We start from the raw sequence: 20,998 nt of genomic DNA on the forward strand, positions 1-20,998 counted from the left end.
TTAATCTGAAAATGTTTTAATTTCTTGTACATGTAACACTATTTGCGTAAACTTCCAGCTACAGCTAAGGCAGTTGTAGAAGAAACCAGCAAACTAGCAGATTGCATTGGAAAAACAAGGACCTTGCTGAGAAAAATTTTGTCTGAGGGAGTTGATCACTGCATGGTGAAGCTGGACAACGATCCACAAGGATACCTCAGTCAGCCCCTTAGTCTTTTAGAAGCTGTTCTTCAGGAATGCCATAATACGTTCACAGCTTGCTTCCACTCATTTTATCCAACACCAGCTCTGCAGTGGGCATGTCTCTGTGACCTCCTGAATTGTCTGGACCAGGTACATTGAAATGGCACAAGTAAATATTGCAACTTAACTTGCCCTTTTGATCAAAGAGAAGCTAAGTGGTATTTAAAATCTTTTTCCTTTTTTGTGTTTATCATGATTTACAACTTGGATTCTACTGTGGTTTGGGTTGGTTCTGGTTCTTTTTTAAACTGGGGTTTGTTGGTGTGGTGGCTTTTTTTTTTTAAAAAAAAAAAGTGTCCAAGTGCAAGTTCTGTTTCACTTAGCAGTAAGCTGCTCTCTGCAACAGTGAAGTAAATGGTGGTACTGGTAACTGTCAGGCCCTGCTTTTTTTGGGTTGAGTCCATGCCTTACACGTGATTGCTCTTGCTGCACATAGCTTCAGAACATGTACATGGCACTTCATACTCATGACTGACACTTGAGTAATTTCTCATTATTAAATGTTACAACAGTCCTCTACACCAGTAAAGTACATGAGAAACTGGCAATAATATTCTGTAAACAACAACTTTCTTTTAAGTATCTTGCCTATCTCTAATGAACATCCCAAATCTAAATGGGCGTGCTGCTTGCATTGGTTGCAGAGAGATGCAAGCTATTTCCTTCTTTGAGTGAAAATTCATTGAGCATTTTGATTCAAGGAGGAATCGGTTCTTTAATAATAGTATTCTAATTAAATTGTTTAATTATAGTAAGTGCTTTGTATTCAAAGGGTGCCATAATTTCAAAACTAATTTTCAGTAGGTTTATTATTCTGAACCATGTCAACCAACAAATTTTAATTACTTCAATGTAAAAGCTCTAAATGAATACTCATGAGAGAAGATAATGTGAAATTCACAGGAAAGCTAGCAGCACAGGAAGTTCTTCATCTGCGTTATTTTTACAATCACTGTAAAACTGGAAAATTCCTTTCAGAAGTGTTTTCCCCCTCGATTACTTTGAAAACAGCAGTGCCATTCTCTTGACGTCTTCTTATGTTTTTAGGATATCCAGGAAGCAAACTTCAAAACCTCCAGCAGCCGGCTTCTTGCTGCTGTTATGTCGGCTCTGTGCCATACTTCAGTGAAGCTGACCTCCATCTTCCCGATTGCGTATGATGGGGAGGCGCTGCTCCGGTCGATGGTCAAGCAAGTCAGCACGGAGAATGACTCTGCGCTGGCTCACCGCTTTCCTCTCTTGGTTGCACACATGGAAAAACTCAGTCAGGTTAGGATGTATTCTAAAAAACTGAACAACTTGTTTCACTTTGCAACAGGAAACAGTTATGCAAGGTGAAGATTTACCTTCATAAGGGTGTAGCTGTATTTGCCTGAGGGTTTTCTTTCTAAAAGATTTGCTTGAGAAACTTATTTCATGCAGTTTGCATGTTTTGGGCTCAAATATTCCAGTTAATTCTTGTTTGGAGAATATCTGAGCAAAAATTCTTTCTTACTTTTGAATATTAAGTTAACAGAAAATTTCATACTATATTCTGCTACAGTTTTTGAGTTTTTGCACATGATCACAAGAATGGTCATGTGGATCGGCTCAGTGATTTGAGGAAAAGTCAACACAGCTTTGGTAATAAGTCCTGTCTGAAACTAGAGTGTTTAAAGGAGTCAACAAGCAGGTGTGGCCAAGGGAAGACCAGTTCATACAGTTCTATCAAAGATTACCAAATTATTTCCTAACCAAAGGCTCTTGAATGCAGTATTTTTGCAGTTCTGTTATTCCAAAATAGATTTACAGGAATGGAAAGGGTAAAGATGATAATCTGTGATATGGAACTCGTAAATAGTGTTCTTCACTTTAGAAGATAAGAGGGATAAGATCTTAAGAAATTGTGAATGATTTAGTCCACCACTACTAAAACTTTTGAGCAACCAGAGACCTTAGCAAACGTTAAGTTCGAAAGCTAGCTGCTCATCATAAAATACAGAGTTCAGCTGTGGAACGTCTTCCTGCAGACAGTTATTGTGCTAAAAGTTTTCATGGGCTATAGAAAGCACCCACACAAGTTGATGAAAAAAGAATTGTCCAAAAGCTATTAAATATAAAGTTAATATTTCTGTCTTGAATGCATCTTGAATAACTGCTAAAGGTAGAAAGAGTTCTGTGCATGTATCAGTACAGGTTTGCTTGGCATGATATTCTTCGCCATCTGCTCACTACTAGGATATTTTGGGGAGACAAAATGGAGAGAAAGACAAACCTTTGGTATTTATCAATAGAGCTCATTTTTTCCTTCATTGAGTAACTTCAATATGGATAACTGTTTTGAAGAACAGTGGCTGTCACTGGTAGGTAGAAGACACAGAAGAGGTACCTAAGCTTGTTTTTTGTTTTCTATTTTACAGTTGCCTTTAGTAAAGAACAACTTTTACAGTCATCCCACCACTGGTTTTATCTTCCCTGTTTGCACAGAAGATTCTTTTTGCTAAAAAAAGAGCCCAAAAGCTTCTGTATTTCTTTTTAGACAGTGGGGAAGACAGTGATATGAAGAGTTCCATAGGTAGCTAACCATCTGTTGCAGCCCAACATATGATTGTAAATAGTATGGTAAGGAGGGCTCCCTCCTCAGAAGAACATCTCTATGTCTTCCCAATGCAGTGAGCAAAGTTGATACTGCTTCATTCTAGAAATTAAGAGTATTGATCAGTTTTTTTACAAAGAGTTGATATATGATAGCTTTCACAATTATTTTGTTTTACCCTCTAGGCATTTTTAAGAAGCTACTGACTTGTAATTAACTAGCTTTTATAATATATGAAATGTAACTTGTTGTTTTGGGTTTTTTTAAGGAAACAATGTTATTTAACGTCTTTCATTCTATAATGCAGAGTGAAGAAAATGTTTCAGGGATGACTAGCTTTCGGGAGGTGCTGGAGAAGATGTTGGTCATTGTTGTTCTACCAGTCCGGAACAGCCTTAGGCGAGAAAACGAACTTTTCTCTTCGCATCTGGTTTCTAATACCTGTGGGTTGCTTGCTAGTATTGTGAGTGAGCTTACAGCATCAGCGTTAGGATCTGAGGTAAAGCTGCTGTAAAATTATTCCTGGAAGTCTTTCAGAACAAGTCTGTGTTATGAATGTGATATAGGCTGTGACAGCAATTACATAGGACCTATGAAAGAGCTGCATACCTAGAATCCTCAGTACCTTTCAGATGCTTAACATAGTTTAAAAGCCTGTGTACACTGTAGTAGGGAAATACTGTTGGCAATCAGCAATTTCAGTATGGCTTGAATTGTTTAAAAGATGGCACCCTTTTTGATCCTTCTCTACATTTTCAAAATGTATTTATTTGGTGTTTGGTGGAGTCAGTGTCATATCACTGAGCACCTCTGCCTCTGTTATCATAGGTGCCTCCTGAGTTCTAGCCATATCTGCTTTTCATTATCTGTCAGAATTTCTAATGTGTTTTGTTTATGTATTGTCTTCCTCCTTTATATGTCAGATACTACTTACACACCTCTTTTTTATGCAATGTTATATATGTATTACGTTTTAGATACAGTTTACAAGGCTTTATTAGAGGGTTTTTCCAGTTCATTTGTTTTCTGTTAAAAAATTGACAGTGATACTGAGTTCTGCTTTGTAAAGTCCTGAGATTCATGATCGCAGAAGTTCCCTTTTATGACATGTTGTTAAATGAGAGAAGTTGATTTTGAAAGGCGTGTGTCACTGTTTAACCTGGCAAGACACATAAAACAACCACACAGTTGTTTGCTCATTCTCTTCCACTTAGTGGGATGGGGGAGAGAATCAAAAAGAGGAAAAAACAAAACAATAAAACTTGAGATAACAACGGCCCAATGGGAGAGAAAATGAAGAGAATGGTATTAATAATGATAGAAGTATATACAAAACAAGTGATGCAGAGCACAGTTTCTCACCTCCTGAAGTTGATGATCAGATAGTTCCTGAGCTGCGCTGCCTCCCGGCCAGCCCCCCAGTTGTATACATAGTGTGATATCATATGGTATGAAATACCCCTTTGGTAAGTTTGGGTGAGCTGTCCCAGCTGTGTCCCCTCACAGCTTCTTGGGCACCCCTGCCTTCTTGTTGGCAGTAGACTTTAAATTTTTTTCACTGAAAAAACCTAACTTTTGATAACAAGTTAATGAAAGATGTTGTTGCTGTTATGTGAGATCTGTATCTTCTGATCTTGGCCTTACCAAAAGCAGAAATATGTAACTTGAAGCACAGTTAAGCTATCCTTTATGCTAAGCCATCCCATGAAATCGGTTTTTAAATGGTGTAAAAAGTTAGGGATAAGATTCCTAATTATTTCTGCTTAATTCCTAATTATCAGAAATTGTTTTCTTTTTACTGTTGAGCTGATATTGAAAAGAAGCCCCAGTAGTGGCACCTGTGCAGGTAGTTTTGTATTTTATCAGTTGACTGTTAAAATTTACCCAGTTGAAAATCTGGTAATTTAACTCTCTCAACTTTGCTTTATTAAAGTTATCTAGTGTTTAGCCATTAACTTTTTCTGTTGCTTTTATTTAACTTTCTACAGGTTGATGGACTGAACTCTCTCCATTCTGTCAAATCCACTCCAAACCGATTCACTAAAACAAGTCAGGGAAGAAGCTGGAACACTGGGAATGGATCCCCTGATGCAATATGCTTCTCTGTTGACAAACCTGGTGTGGTTGTTGTAGGATTTTCTGTGTATGGTGGAGGGGGAATTCACGAGTATGAGCTGGAAGTACTGGTTGATGATGTGAGTACTGCATTCAAAAAAAAAAAAAACCACCAATGAGCAAAAGCAGTATCATGGTTCTTTTTACAAAGTAATATTGGAGACTGAGGGGTGACCTTCTTAATGCTTATAAATATGTAAAGGACAAGAGTCAGAAGGACAGAGACAGGCTCTTCACAGTGATGGCCAGTGACAGGACAAGGGTCAGTGGGTGGAAGCTGGAGCATAGGAAGTTCCATGTTAATTTAAGGAGAAACTTTTTCACTGTGAGGATGTCGGAGTACTGGGACAGACTGCCCAGGGAGGTTGTGGAGTCTCCTTCTCTGGAGACATTCAAAACCTGCCTGGACACATTCCTGTGTGATTTAGTCTAGGTGATCCTGCTCTGGCAGGGTCATTGGACTAGATGATCTTTTGAAGTCCTGTCCAACTCCCAACGTTCTGTATGATACTCTTACACGGTCTAGGCTACCAGTGAAACATACACTGGTGGTAAGGGGGTTTTTTTGTTTGCTTGCAGTGGCAATTTCTGTGATATTGCAAGCTATATACCATACCCAGTAGGGCCCTTACCTTGGTTACTGCTTTGAAATCTTTCATACTATAAAGAATATTTGAAGTGTAGTGTATAGTGGGCTTTTCACTTCCTGGAGCTAAATGCGAATCAGTACCAGCTATTGCTCTGCAAACTGCAAAAGAAAATAAGAAACGAAGGAGACATTTTAAATGAAAAGTTGAAAAGAGGGGTAGCCTACCAGCATGGTCAGGCCATAGCTATGGATTTTTCATGTGTTGTTAAAGTACTCTCTCTACAGAAGCATAAAACTTGTATTGTGTGTTCCCGTAATGAAGACAGACCTCTGCTGTTTCACACCCAGTTTTTCCATAACTGACCATTCTGATCTCTTCTGAAGAGCAAGCGTGGGTTGCTATGGAAAACTAACCTTTCTTAGCAGAAAGGCTTTACTGTTGAGTCTGAAAGGGGTTTTTACAGCTTTCTTTTCTGTGTAGCACTGCGTGTAACAGTTTATGCAAGAAAATGTAGCTTGCACAATTACATGTGCATGTGTCAAGTGTTTACGTTATAAATATATTAAAATGACTTTATTTCTTTGAATCAGAGTGATCATACTGGAGATTCAACTCATTCTCATAGGTGGACGTCATTAGAGTTGGTTAAAGGAACTTACACCACAGATGATTCTCCCAGTGACATAGCTGAAATCAGACTTGACAAAGTTGTGCCACTGAAGGTAAATGAACTTCTTAAAATTATGTTTTAAGTAAAATTACTGCTTTAGATAAAAACTAGAAGGATCAACATACCTTTTTTTTGTGTATGCATTTACAAATTAATCTTCATGTGTTACTGTAACTTCTCAGTTTCACCCTGTAACTGAAAAGTTCAAATCTCAGCAGCAAAAAGAAAGTAAATCTTCTATTTTATGCTATTATAAAAATTATTATAATTGCTTAGTATTTTACAATATTCTTGAATGTTCAGCTTTTTGTGTGCAATTTGGTAGGTAATTCTCCTGGGCACCTGAACACACCTTGGCTGAATTGGAAGTTGTATTTTACATTTGGCCCATAGGTTGGGAGCACAGAACATCGCTGGCATTTGTTAAATGCCAGGTCTTTGTCAGTTAATTTGATGGGTAGAGTGCTTTGAAGGACTTCTACAGTAATACTGAACAGTCTGAAAATAATAGCTTTCATAATAACATGAAGTCTAACTTACTATGCTTGTTTAACCCTGCATCATGCTTTTGGCTCTACTTTTTCAGGAAAACGTGAAATACGCCGTTCGTTTGAGGAATTATGGGAGCCGGACTGCCAATGGGGATGGAGGAATGACCACGGTGCAGTGTCCAGATGGTGTAACGTTCACATTCAGTACATGTAGCCTGAGCAGTAATGGCACAAACCAGACAAGAGGACAAATTCCACAGATCCTTTATTACAGGTTTGTGTGTTGCCGTGATCCATCTCTAAGAAGAGTGAATAAAACCATCACAGTGCTGTTACACAACACCTGGTTTTGAGAAGTAACAGAAATAAATAAAACTAGTGTTTGAGGGAAAGAGCTTCTTTAACAGCAATATTGTGTTCTTCCAGTGTAGTTTCAGACTGAAGTTATTTAGTAAAGAGTTATCAGGATGCTAGTTGTGCCTGATGGTGTGCCTCTTCTGGTCTTCTTTTAGTTTTGGGATTTTTTTTTGTTATTAGGCAAATAATGACCTCTCTTACAAGGTCTGTCCTGTACTGCTTTGGAGGTGTAATATGGAAGACGGATAAGATATATTGCTTCAATCCCTCTGATCAAAAGAGGGATTAGAGGAGAAATAACATGGTATTTGATTTCAGAAAAAAGACAACACTTCAATAAATGGAGGCTTCAGTGCATTCTACCAATAAGTTAACATAGCAAAAAATCCAACACACCAAAGTGCTGTCTTTAGATGACAACAGTGTCAGGTTTTTGTTCCAACTGATAAAATTCTAAGAAGCTTTTGAGGGACTGTAATGGTACAACTAAGAACTATTACAGAATAAATTAAGTATCGTTTGGAAAATTTGCGGAGTGCTACCTGTAATCACAATGTCTGTTGAGGTTTGCCTGGACAACAGAAACATAATGTTACTTGATGGATGACTGACTTTGAGGATTCCCGTGATATGTAATGACTTGAGGTTCTTACTTGTCTTCAATAAAGGAACAAATAAACCTTCAGTCAAATATTACAGAGCAGAGCATGTAAGAATCACACTTGATTTTGTTTGAAGGATGCTCCAATGCAAATAAGTTTTTGCTTATGTAGATGCCAAGAAAGGCCATACCAAAAGAAGTGTGTTAACACATTTCTGATTAGGGCAGAAATGCTTCAGAAGGATTCATTGGAACTGTACCCAGTTGGAATTGCACCCACAGTCACTCACTAATAATTTGGAATTAAAAAGGCTTGAGGCTGACAGGAAAGCTGTAATTCTAGGACACACTGGCAAAAAAAAATAATACTTTATTTTAAGAGTGGTTAATTTAAGTCACAGAGAAGAATAGGTATCCTTGTTGTGGACTGAACTGTTCTGGGTAATGTTTTTGAGCATTCTGAGGTGCCAGTCCTGGAACCTTGATGTTCTGGAATGATGTTACAAGGACCAAATCTTTCTCGACAAATGTAAATCCAAAAGAGAAAGGGAGATGTTAGTTGACATCTTGACTAAGTCTTTTTGGTTGGCAGTGCCAAGACTGAATCAGTCACTAGCATATTGAGGGCTTCCATTAGTTTATAATTATCATTCAGCGTCTTTGAAAAAGCAAATCAAACCAGATCTCTTGCATATCTTACTGAAATAGTTCTGTGCATAATGTTGTTTAGCAGAACCTAATTTGTCATACAGAGTAGTTTTCAAAGAAAAAGCTATTTGTTAAGGGTAAGTCTAGGCTTGCATTTCAAAACCCAAAATTAATCTATAGAATAGGGAGAACCTTTTTTTACCTATTATGATACTGCGTAAATATCCATTGCAAGTGTGCAATTTATCCATTGCAATTTACTCATTTCTCTGATGCATTTAGTAGTGTTCTATTTTTATCAAGATGGGTGACTGGGCTTTGAAGAGCGTAGCAATTGATATATTCTCCAATGTGAAAGGCATCTAGTCCAAAAATGTTTCCAAAATCTGCTTTTCATATTTTTTTTTTTGCAAAAAAAGTTAAATTTATTGGAAAGGCCTGACACTGAGGCTTGGCTTCCAAAATACCCTCTGTTTCTTTGTTTCCTTTATTGTTTTATCATAACTTATTTTACTTATTCTGTGCTAAAAATCAGTCCTTTGTTTTCATATAATTCTGTATTTTGTGAATTTGCTTAATCCACCATCCAGGAGTGAGTATGACGGGGATCTGCAATCACAGCTTTTGAGCAAAGCTAATGAAGAAGATAAAAACTGCAGCAGGGCTCTCTCTGTCGTGAGTGCTGTTGTACGAGCAGCGAAAGACCTGTTGCACAGAGCGCTCGCTGTAGATGGTAAGGCTGTTGAAAACTGACTTCTGACATTTTCATTTTACAACTTCTTTCTTTGATAGTACCAGAATATCAGTGATCTACAAATTCTGAGTGTTTTCTTCTGCTTTCCAGAGAGTATTTTTCTAATCTGTCGTTACTGTAGGTATCAAACTGTGAGTAATTTTCTGAGTCATTGAGTTGCACTTGAGATATCCCAGGCAGATACGTCATATAAATTTGCTCAACAATTTAGCAAGTATCGTGTTGAAGCTGGTACAGTTCTTTAATTCTGAAAGATACACTGTGATGGGCCAGTTCCAGATTTTATTGCAAGTTTTGCACAGTGGTGATAATTAGGAAGACTGGAGAATGTAATGCATTTTTAAGGACTGAAGCATCCATTTTAGAGAAATGTAGACATAAGCCTTAAAACTGAATGGTTTTAAGCTACCATCTTCAGCCACTCTAGTCAAAATATCCAGAATATTGATATATAAATATATCAAAGTTTGTTTGGAAGACTGAGAGGAGTTTGTGCTAGCTTTTATACAATAGAAAATAAGAACAAAGTTTCTTAAGATGGCAAAGAATGCAATAGCTTTGTGCTATAAGAATACATTTTTATCAGAGAGCTGAACTTTGCAGGCTTATCATTTGACAATGCATAGATAATAATCTGAAGGGAAATCTGGTTTAGAAACTAGATGTTTAGTTCATAAGAACCTAATCAGTAAAACAAGATGGAACATTTATTAATAAATGCCTGTGTTGTAATTATCTTTGTTTAGCTGAAGACATTCCAGAACTACTCAGCTCTTCCAGTCTGTTTTCAATGCTGCTTCCCCTCATAATAGCCTACATAGGACCAGTAGCAGCGGCTATTCCCAAGGTATGCTCCTCAATAGAACTTACTGACGAAATTTAAGAATGCTATGCAAAATAAGGTGGTGGTTTTTCTTATTTAAATTGAAGGCATTATGAAAAAAACAATGAAGCATAGGGAAAGATGACAGGCTTTGACAGTAGAAAAGACAAAAGGTTACAAGGATCTGCATTTATGACTCCCCGATGAATATTTGTGGGGTGAAAAGTTACTTATATTATGTAAATCCTATTTTTACAATAATATTTTTACAAATCCAAAGCAGTGGTAGCTGCTCATCAAGATCATTTCTTTCAGATTTAGAGATGGGAAGATGCCAGCTGTAGTCCTTACTTTTCAGTGGCAGAGCGCTCTTCCATCTGCCTTGTCTGGATGCTCTTGGAATCTGTTAATAGGTTTCTAAATGTCATTAATTCTTAGCTAGTAGGCACTGTTGCTTTTTATTGCTTTTTCATGAACTGCAAACTCTCTTCTTGCTTCTCTTTAAAGGGGGAGGAAAGAGGGCACACCACTTAAAGTCTAGCAGATTCATTTAACTAAAAATTGTTCCACATTTTAGTTACCTTGTTACTGTGGTGAACTGGAATTTAGAAACAAGTACTTTGTGTTAGAAGTGTTCCTCTCCTTTGAAATGTGATCCACGTCACCGAGAACACCACAATGCTGAAGACTATGTGCATCAAAATCTATTGAATATTTGAAAAAGTAAAGCACCCGTTATTAATGTTTTGTACAAAATAAAGTGAAGCTGGACTATGACTTCAGTAGGGTATTTGCTTTCTGCCACCTCATGCTTATTGTTTGTTTATGTTCTGGGAGTTAGGATGAGAGCACAGCCATGGTTTTAGTTGTTGACAAGCAGTCAGGGACTTCTCAGTTGTCATATTTCCCTGCTAAGGAGAAGGTGGGGGGTGCCCAGGAAGCTGGGAGGGGACACAGCCAGGACAGGTGACCCAAACTGACAAAGAGGGTATTCGGTGCCAATTACGTCATGTTTAGCATAAAGGAGGAGCATGTGGTTCCAGGACATGCAGTTTTGGGGACAGTCTGGCTTTGGGGTAGCTCTGAGCTGTACTGCTTGAGCTGTGCGATTCGGTGAGGTACTGTATTGTGTATCAACAGTTCTGTATATTTTGCTATTAAGTCCTGTTACTGTTACCTCTCTCTTTGTGCTGTCCCAGTAAACTGTCCTTATCCCAACACATGAGGTTTGGTGGGTTTTTTTGTTTTTCTTCCCATACCCCCGCCATCCCTCCCACCCCCCAATCTCCCCACACACACCCTCTTAGAGAGAGCTGCTGTGTGGTGCTCAACTCTTGGCTAGGGTGAAACCACGGCAGTTAATGTTACGGCTTTTTAGTGTTAGAGAAGGTGTGTTAGTGAAGGTTCTCTCAGAGTTGTGTGCAGATTTTCGTTTCAGTTTTGGCAAGCCTCCAGGAGGAGTATTTGAGGTTAATGTAGTGGTGCTTTTTCTGATGACTGAACAAACTGTGGAAGTGATGTTCTGAGAATATCCAAACCAACCATTGTAGAGAAATATAAGTGTGGGAGTACGGTTTTCACCCAGTCATATGTAATACTTAATTGTGTTTGGTGTTACGTTACAGGTTGCTGTTGAGGTCTTTGGCCTGGTACAACAGTTACTTCCTTCTGTGGCGGTTCTGAATCAGAAATATGCCCCTCCAGCTTTTAACCCAAATCAGTCTACAGACAGCACTACCGGAAACCAGCCGGAGCAAGGGCTTTCAGCTTGTACTACCTCCAATCACTATGCTGTTGTAGAAAGTGAGCATCCCTATAAACCTGCCTGTGTTACCCACTATAAGGTAGGCACAATTTCTAAGTGAACATGCAATTCTTTAGAAGTTTCTGACCCATGGGTTTTGTTTTGTCAACACTTCCTACTCTCTGAAAAATTGTTGCCATGGATGATGATTCAGATTGTCTAATATAGGAGACAGTTTCTTGTACTATTTCTATACTGCTTTCTGGAGAAACCCATTTGTCAAGTACTTGTACTGGAAAGTATAGTTGAAACTAGTGAATTTTTAACCCCTTAATGCAGATATCTACTATAAGTCCCTAAATCTACCCTGTCTTAGATTCTCCCACTGTCAAGCACAATTTCTTTGCTCAGATTGTAGAAGCTGGAAGTCTCTTTGCTCTGACTTGAAGAGATCCTCTGCAGGATTATTGAAATCAATCCCAAATGGTGTCATAAGTGCAAATACTTAATCTGAACATAAGTTCTAATACATGATTTCAATTCAGTAAATTTTAAAGCACTTCAGGTATATCTGAATTTCAAACAATAAGTTAGTTAATGTTAATCTAAAGCATATCAAAGTAGCTGTAGAGAATTAAATTATTTAATCCCTTTCATAGCATAAAGAGATAAAACCAAATGGAAGTAAAGAAATAAATGTAAACACACACACACACACAAACCCCCCAGAACAACAAAGAAAATCACTAAAAGGCTATTATTTTGTTTTAGGTGACTTTTCCTGAATGTGTCAGGTGGATAACAATAGAGTTTGACACTCAGTGTGGCACTGCTCAATCAGAGGATGTTCTTCGTCTACTAATTCCTGTCAGAATTGCACAGAGCCTGGGATTTGGACCAAAGCATGCTTCTGTTCATGAAAACCTTAACTCGTGGATAGAACTGAAGAAATTCTCTGGATCTTCAGGATGGCCTACCATGGTATTAGTATTGCCAGGTAATAAATAGATCCTGTAATAATTTCTTGTAGTGTGAATTATAATAATAAAAGAATAGAATTATATATATAATAATTGAAGAAAGTTCAGGGGTTTATGCAAAATCGTCTTTGAAGGCGAAGTGAAAAGTCTTCGTCCAAGCTGGCAAGTGTTCATTTTGAGCCATTGACTGTGCATTAGTTGATTATGTTTATATTGTTTCCTGTTTGAAGTGTTGATTGGCATGTTATTCATGGTTTTGCTTCACATGTTACATATAAAGCCTGGGTTTCGTATACATTCATGTAGAAGCAGCATACAAAAGGAGGAGAAATAGTAAAATATTAACTTATTTTATGTATATGTTTACTTCCTATAAGGAAACGAAGCTCTTTTTTCTCTGGAGACTGCATCAGACTATGTGAAAGATGAAAAGGCATGTTTTTATGGCTTCAAATGCTATGCAATTGGATATGAATTTAGTCCAGGATCAGATGAGGTAAGGAAAAAGTGAAATGGCTACAATTGCTGCCCTTACTAATTCTCTCTTATAAGGCCTTTTTAAAAAAAATAAAACAACTTGTATTTCCACTTCAGGCAAAATATTTTAAAATTGATTTCATAGACATCTCTCACATTTTTGGTTACTGAAACTATTTGGAATTCTTTGATCAATTCTATTGGAATTGCTTGTCTTTTATAACTGTGATAGTCTGTAAATGCAAACCACGATCTTGTCTAGTCTGTCAATGGGAAATGAAATTTTCCTAAAATTCAGACCTAGTCTTCCATCAGAAATCCAAAAGACCAGAGATTTCAGATACGTGGTGGTTGCTGTCACAGCGTTCACACATAACAGACCTCTCAGACTCCTTAGAAATGCTGTGCTCCCTTAGGCTGCCTAAGATTATTTTTTTTCAGATAGAACTTCATCTTCCTTTTAAGGACACGGGTAATTTACACCACAGGTTTTGTTGCAAAGGGAAGACACAATCTTTCATGTCCAGTGCTTTATTTTAACTGAAGAGATTACTAAAAATACTTTAATATGTTTTATAATAATTCCAGAAAAATAGCCCTTCCTATGCCTTGTGATTCTTTGAGCCTATGCTTTCTGTGATCTTGTAACACTAAACCCTCGTGGAAGATTTACATCTTATTGCTGGATTCTCCTCAAGCTAAATCATTTCTTGACATTTTTAAAACATAAGATTCTTTGGAGTTTCTGAACATATCAGATAAGAAAACAGACCCTCAGATTGACTTGCAGCATATCTGACTTATAAATCCTATAGCTAATTTAACTAGTCTGTTTGAGACGTAGCACTAAATTTTGTTTAAACAGAAAGAAAGATGCAGATTTGTGTACATTAACTTCTTTAAAGCATTTAGAAAGAAATTTGATGCCATGTTTTTAACACTCAGTGCTAAAGCATGCTAAGTAATGAAACGTACGAGGCAAGTTTCTTGTTCTTTTGGGAACTTTGTGATGACAATTTTCTGAAGTAATTACCACTGGTAGAAAAAGCAACATGTGTTTTGATGACTGCAGTGTTTTCTGTACCTTCAAGGAAAAAAGTGTTACTAGGACCTAATTCAAGTCAGTGGGATTAATTCTTCCAGATCTGATTCTCTCTCCTAAAGGAGAGGCTTCTGGCACCATTACCTAACTGTATTGTGTCCGGTGACATTGTTAATGAAGTCTCTGCAAAAACTGAAATTGAGTGTAACCTAATGCACAAAGGAGTCAGGTGTAGTTGAACTATTAAAGATTGTTTAAACCTAGGATTTTTTTCAAAAGTTGTAGATTTGTGCTTTGAATGAAAGGGAAGGGTTTTATCAGTCATAATTAATTCTACAAAACACATGCAAAAATTGCCTTTTGTATAAAGGGACTCAGATGCCAAGGAACTGTCAGGTGGGTTGACCCATGTTTCACTTCCTTGCTATTTCAGAAACTGCTTTTCTGAGTCCTAAATCCCCAAAATACTTTTGAAACTAAACCCATGATAAACTGTATTTTGGAGGTTTTTTCAGCCTGCTTGGGAGTCTAAGAATGCAAAGCAAGTCTAGGGTTACTGATTTCTAATACTGTTTTTTCCAAAGGATTTTCTTATATACTTTATGTATTGCTGGTTTCTGTAAGTCTGCCTAAAAATCTGTCAGATGGAGGTTTCCTCATCTCCTCCCCTGTTTCTTGGTAGTGACTTGCTTTTTTTTTGAAAAAAAAAAAAAAAAACCTGTGCATGGTCTGCTACTTTTTTTTGCAAACAAGACTTGAAAGATGCTGACAGAGGGGCTTGCAGGGAAAGGAAAGTCCACCCCATAATAGCAGCAACAAGTAACTTCCCAGGGAAATAGAAGGGGAGTTTCCCAGAATTTATAATGGAGAAAGGGAAATAGTGGAATCATTTTCCCATCCTCCAAAACTATAGAAATGGAAGAGGGGAAAAAAGCTACGAACGAGATGGGAACATAAGCTTGTGTTGTAATGTATATACACACAACTCAGAAGGGGCATTGCTTTGCTGTCTGAATGTGTAGGGTGGTCTTTTTTTTTTATTAGGAAGTTCCCTTTCTCTTTAACATTAGAGGCAGTTATCTTTAGAATATCATTAAGAAAGGTCAAACTGCCACACCCCAATGATATTTTTTAGGATAAAGCAGTGCCAGGGAAAGACATTCCTTGTCCTATTCTCTATTCTTGTCCTATTCTTCCTATTTTTGGTTTAAAATTTGTTTCAATTTTGAAGGGTATTATTCAGCTGGAGAAAGAATTGGCCAATTTAGGAGGATCTTGTGCAGCAGCTTTGATGAAGAAAGATCTAGCACTTCCTATTGGTAAGTCCCACTCAAAGAACATTCTTTGTTAAGTCATCATTGTTCCAAGTTTTCTGGATATTACCTTTAAGTCTAATTAAAATGCTGCTTTTAGTTAGCAATGATCATACAGAATTGATTCTTAAAACTGAACTAATCAAACAAGGTAATAAAGTGGTGTTGTTTTCTGCTTACACTGTTCATGTGTGTATGGGGAGGAGAGAAACCTCGTCACTTAAATCTGAACCAACTCACCCCATCCACAGTGGGTGATGATATCAGTGTACGAGCTATGTCCTACGGTTTCCTCATGGTACTTCAGAAATGTGCAGGTATCTTACTTGTTTCTCTTTCATTGTTTTTCCTTCCTGCACTCCACACCTTTCTGAATGAAAAATACCTGCTGCATTGAATTGCAAAATGTAAAATTATTTGTTTGAAGTTGAAAGTGACCATTGCATCTATAGACTTTACAGTCCAAAATATTTCAGGTATAGAGTTGTTTTGGGGTGTTTTACAACTACAAAAAATACTTTTTACAGCAGATGCAGCAAATAAAAGTTTACAGTTACACAAATGCAGTTAAAAATGCAAGGAAAAGTATAAATTTATAAAAGTTAATGGATACAGAGATTGAATTAGAACTTTCTAGTGATACACCCATATTCTGTGTAATAGCATTTTTCCTAATTATTGTTACTGTATAGGAAAAACAGGCTCACGATCTATAATAGGATATCTTTTTGATAATTTTTCTTTAGAATTATAAAGGGCAGCCCAATTTGACTTTTTAGCACAGTATTTTGCTTGTGTTTTTAAATGTGCAAATGTCTTTATGTTTTAAGTAGGCACCTGAATTGCACTGATAGATCTGTATTTCTCTCTCAAAAGTACAGGCAATTCTACAGTTTAAATAGTTACCTCTCCTCTTATCCTCCAAACAGCCACATTAGCTCATTAGTTTTATTCACTTCCCTGGCACCTGTTTATCCTGCTGTTCTATGGGGCGATGGGGAAAAACAGCTAAAATTGACATTGTTCTAACTTGATTTCCCAGGTTTTTCAGTATTTCACACTTCTCTATAAACAGGTTTTCTGTTTTGTTCTAATTTTTAAAGTCTAAAACAAGAAGGGAAAGTTGGTGGTACCTAGATTGGGCTGCTTATACATTTCCAGATAGAAATTTGAAATAAAACATGTAATTAAGTTACCTATACTGTGCCAGCTGCCTATGAAAGTGGTTATGGATAATGTGCAGGGGAGCAGGGTTAGGTGCATTGTCTGTGAAGACTTTCCTGGTTACTGACGCAAATACGAGTGATTCATCTGACCTTTTACCCAACACCAACTGAAGGACTTCTGCCAAATCCGTTACTATTGCTGATAATACTACAAAGCTGATGAGGAACGGGTGTCACACATGTATGCTGTGTCTCTAAAAGGCCACTGGGCCCTGTGGATAAAGGAGACTGACAAGCTCTAGGCGCAGCGGTCATGTTTGGAGGTATAAACTGCTGTGAAGTCTTTTTAAGGCAGTTTTCAGGTGTCTGTAATTTTGCTGTAAGTGTTCTGCATAGTTTCTCCGAGAAACACTGTGGCAAGAAAAGAGGTAAAATGTGTTTTTTCTAGAACAATGTTTAAATGACTTAGTACCAGATTACCTTTCCTTTTTCTGGGTTTTAGATTATGTATCTTCTACCGGTTGCTGCAAGTGAAGTGTTGTCTTAAAAATACTGTGGTGTTCTAATTGCTCATCTGCAGAGCAGTATCTTGTGTCCATGAAGAAAAACCTATGTAATCATATCAAAGACAGTCTTGTAATGCATGTACACAAGAAGGCCCCTTGTGTTAGATTTTTAGGGCTTTTTTTTATAATTTTACCTTTGTTCTGTGTGTGGATGTATACACGCTAAAGAAAGTAACTTAAGAAAAAGGCTCACTCAGGAAAGAATTAGCAACTTAAAATGCCTGAACTTTGCCATTTAAGTATCTAGATATAAGCCTGTAGCTCTAACCTTCTTTTGGAGTTAATGCAGACATCTTTAGAGTGTGGTTCGTACTGTCCTAAGATGAAGATGTAAGAAAAAGCCTGTTCACCTCCATTTGCTATAAAGACATCTTAGAATACCTAAATCTGAGTTCTTCACTGCCAAGAAGTGGTGAAGTAAATCCTGCTGCATTTGCCACATACTCTGTAGGCCTCTGGATGCAAGTAAGTGCTCTTACAACCTGGTGATTTTAATGAAGACCGTAAGAAGCTTCATGAATGTGGCAGAATTTTAAGAAAAGGAAATAAGAAACACATGGTTGAAAAATCTCACCAGATACATTAAGGAAGGTTAAAGCATACCCCCTGCTGATGAGCAACAATGATCATCGGAGGAACCTGAAGGCACACAACTCAATGGGACCTGTTGAAATGCATCCCAGAGTCCTGAAGGAATTGGCTGATGTAGTTGCCAAGCCATTCTCCATGATACTTGAAAAGTCATGTCAATCAGGTGAAGTCCCTAGTGACTGGAAGAGAGGAAACATCATGACCATTTTTTAAAAGGGTAGGAAGGAGGACCCTGGGAACTGCCAACCTGTCAGCCTCACCTCTGTGCCTGGGAAGATCATGGAACAGATTCTCCTAGAATATATGCTGAGGCATATGGAAGACAGGGAGTTGATTTGAGACAGCCAGCATGGCTTTACTAGGGCTAAGTCCTGGCTGATCAATGTAGTGGCTTTCTACAGTGGAGGAACTGCATCAGTAGATAAGAAAAGAGCTATGAATGTCTTCTATCTGGATTTCTGCAAGGTCTCTAAAACGGTCCCCCACAGGATCCTTCTCTCTGTTGGAGAAATACAGATTTGATGGGTGGACTGTTCAGTGGATTAGGAATTGGCTGGATGGTTACATACAGAGGATGGTAGTCAATGGCTCCAAGTCCAGATGGAAGCTGGGGAAGAACTGTTCACGAGGGCATGTAGCAATAGGAGGAGGGGTAATGGTTTTTAAACTAGAAAAGGGTAGATTTTGGTTGGATATTAGAAAAAACTTCTTCAATATGAGAGTGGTAGATCACTGGAACTGGTCACCCAGAGAGGTAGTCGAGGCCCCATCCCTGTAGATACTCAGGGTCAGGTTTGATGGGGCTCTGAGCAACCTGATCTAGCGAAGATGTCCCTACTTACTGCTGGGGGGTTGGACTAGATGGCCTTTAAAAGTCTCTTCCAACCTTCTGTGATTCTATGATTCTGTCATTTGTGGAAGGTTGTGCTGAGTTAAAAAATCCCACCAAACCCAACGACAACCAACCTAAGAAACCCCAAAGCTTATCTGGAAACTTTCCATTAAGGAAAATATGATTTGAAGTCAGTTAAATCATCCTAGTTATTAGTTGTTACTGGCATCCTTGTAGGGCCATTCCATCTTCAGCTGTAATTGCATGATTTATCTTGGTCTGTTGATGTTGAAGAGGTTGTCCTTCACAAAGACCATGCTTTTTAATAATTGTGTTGGTGTAATACTGTATTCAAGTAACTAAATACTTAATTAAATATTCCTCTAGCACCACTAAGAGGGAACATGTTTGAAAGGACACCGAAAAGGCTTTAGTCTTTTTTTGCTCCAAAGGAAGATGGACCAGACAGTGATTACTTAATGTATTAAGAGAACTTTTATATTTGAAATAGGAAACTACTATTCGAGTTACCATGTTCAGAAAGTCACGCTTCCTCCTTGCCAGTTCTCCAAGACTCAAACTTAAGACAGTTCTTCCCAAGAGAGTGATCTGGTCTGTGACCAAGCCGTAACTTAAACAGCAATGTGGAAATGAATGGTGTTTTTAACATTGTTAATTAGTTGTTTCAACTTTGCTAGGAGTTACTTCTGAGAGCATAGTTTTTATATGTATTCATTTCTTTGAATTTTAAAAATGCCTCGGGACTTCATTCTTTGGATTTCTCTTGCTTGCTTCTTACTAGTAGAATTGCCTGACATCTTATTGAGAAAGAGTAGAAATATGGTAAACATTACTTGTTTTACTTTTCTCTTAAAAGACTTTGTTGGCAATTCTAGTCACCTGGGAATCAGAATTCTGAGTTGCATTTATAAGACAGAAATATTGTATAATGAAATGTATATGAGCCGTGTTTTAGAAGGAATCGTAATTTACAAAGTTGGACAGAGTTTAGCAGGTTTTTAAATACTGGTACTAGTGTAAGTTCTTAAAAGGGTGCAGCTGGTGCATACTCATACATACTGCTTCCCAGAAACTACTTTGACATCCCAAAATCTTTTTTCTGGAAGAATCTAGTCCCATCTAAAGATTTGCCATACATACTCTCTTGGAGCTAAGACGCCAAGTACCCAGCTTTTGTTTTGTGTGATGTATATTGCTTATTTGCTTGTGCACTGAACTGCACAGCACTGCATGCTTTCTCTGTTACGTCAAAATATTAATCTTTCAATTGCTGGTTTAAAAACTTACACATCATCTTGCAAACTTAAATTCCGTAGTATAAAAGGCTTTACCAACCAGAATTTAATTACTGAATTTTGCATTTCATCATATGCAGCTAAATGGCAATATTTTGAAACTAAGTTTATTTTTTGTTGTGAAAATAAATTCTATTTTTATAGCAGGTAATGAATTTGAAGAAGATCTGGAGATTCTTGAAGAGGCTGCTTTACAGGTATACCAATGCCTTTTTTTTTTGTCATTGCCATGTACTTTGGCACATAATTGCATTGAAACTTTTTGGCTGCTATGGAAAAATAAATCACATATAAGATTTTTATAGTAAGAAGGAATCTGTTGTCTTATGAAACAGTTTAACTCTTACAGAAGTTTAGTATTTACACCAAATATATTGAAAAACGTCTGCTTAAGAAAATAAAATAAAATACCACAGAAGTTGTTAGATGACGAGACGTTTCAAAATATCTAGGTGTCTGGCTTAGATTTTAGGATTTAACAGATTCTAGATGTTACCAAAATAAATGCTGCACATGTCTTTATAGTTGCAGAAATAAAATTGCTTTTTCAATTGAACAATAACAAACAATGTGATTCCAGCTGTTCTGGATTGATGAGATATTTTATTTGTTGTGATGGAAGCTGATGCTGGTCAGTAGCTCCTTAATTACAGCCCCTAGCTGATGATGCACAGTGAAAGAGGAGTTTCCCATTCTGTTTCTCTTATAATTATCTTCAGGGCAAGTGTTCTGAAATTTAGTTGTGCCAGTACTTGCTGAAAAAAAACAAGTGCTCCAGTGTGACACCATTGCTTAGGCATTAGATGACAGAGCAGTAAACAGAAACCATTTAGAAGGAACCAGATGTTCCTTGAAAGAAATGTGTTGTGGTTTGGGTTTTTTTTAAGAAAACCATTCTTGGATCCACTGTACTGTAATTCAAAACATGAGCCAAGAGTGTGCGTGCGAGTAATGGATTCATTTTTGCTTGTAGTCCTGTATGTTAAGTGTTTTATGCATCTTTCAAACTTCCTTCCTTTCTGGCAAAGAGGAGATTTATTTTACTTTGTCTCACCCCAAAATATCTTTAAGACATCTACCTTTCTATAAGTTTTATATCTCTAG

The 20,998-nt window shown here is 37.4% G+C and overlaps 1 protein-coding gene across 1 annotated transcript in view; it reads left to right on the forward strand.

Annotated features, from left to right (window-relative positions):
- The window catches only part of MYCBP2 (MYC binding protein 2), a 190,672-nt gene that overhangs the window by 92,045 nt on the left and 77,629 nt on the right, over window positions 1–20,998 (forward strand). Inside the window, exons 32-44 of the mRNA XM_084260757.1 lie at window positions 59–333; window positions 1,291–1,512; window positions 3,126–3,317; window positions 4,807–5,013; window positions 6,114–6,245; window positions 6,780–6,958; window positions 8,881–9,023; window positions 9,791–9,891; window positions 11,493–11,711; window positions 12,383–12,608; window positions 12,969–13,087; window positions 15,342–15,429; window positions 20,039–20,091. Coding sequence (XP_084116883.1) covers window positions 59–333; window positions 1,291–1,512; window positions 3,126–3,317; window positions 4,807–5,013; window positions 6,114–6,245; window positions 6,780–6,958; window positions 8,881–9,023; window positions 9,791–9,891; window positions 11,493–11,711; window positions 12,383–12,608; window positions 12,969–13,087; window positions 15,342–15,429; window positions 20,039–20,091 — 2,156 coding nt within the window. The remainder of the gene's footprint in view (window positions 1–58; window positions 334–1,290; window positions 1,513–3,125; window positions 3,318–4,806; window positions 5,014–6,113; window positions 6,246–6,779; window positions 6,959–8,880; window positions 9,024–9,790; window positions 9,892–11,492; window positions 11,712–12,382; window positions 12,609–12,968; window positions 13,088–15,341; window positions 15,430–20,038; window positions 20,092–20,998) is intronic.

Source organism: Gallinula chloropus (genome assembly GCF_964237585.1).
Source record: "Gallinula chloropus genome assembly, chromosome: 1".
Lineage (NCBI taxonomy): Eukaryota > Metazoa > Chordata > Aves > Gruiformes > Rallidae > Gallinula > Gallinula chloropus.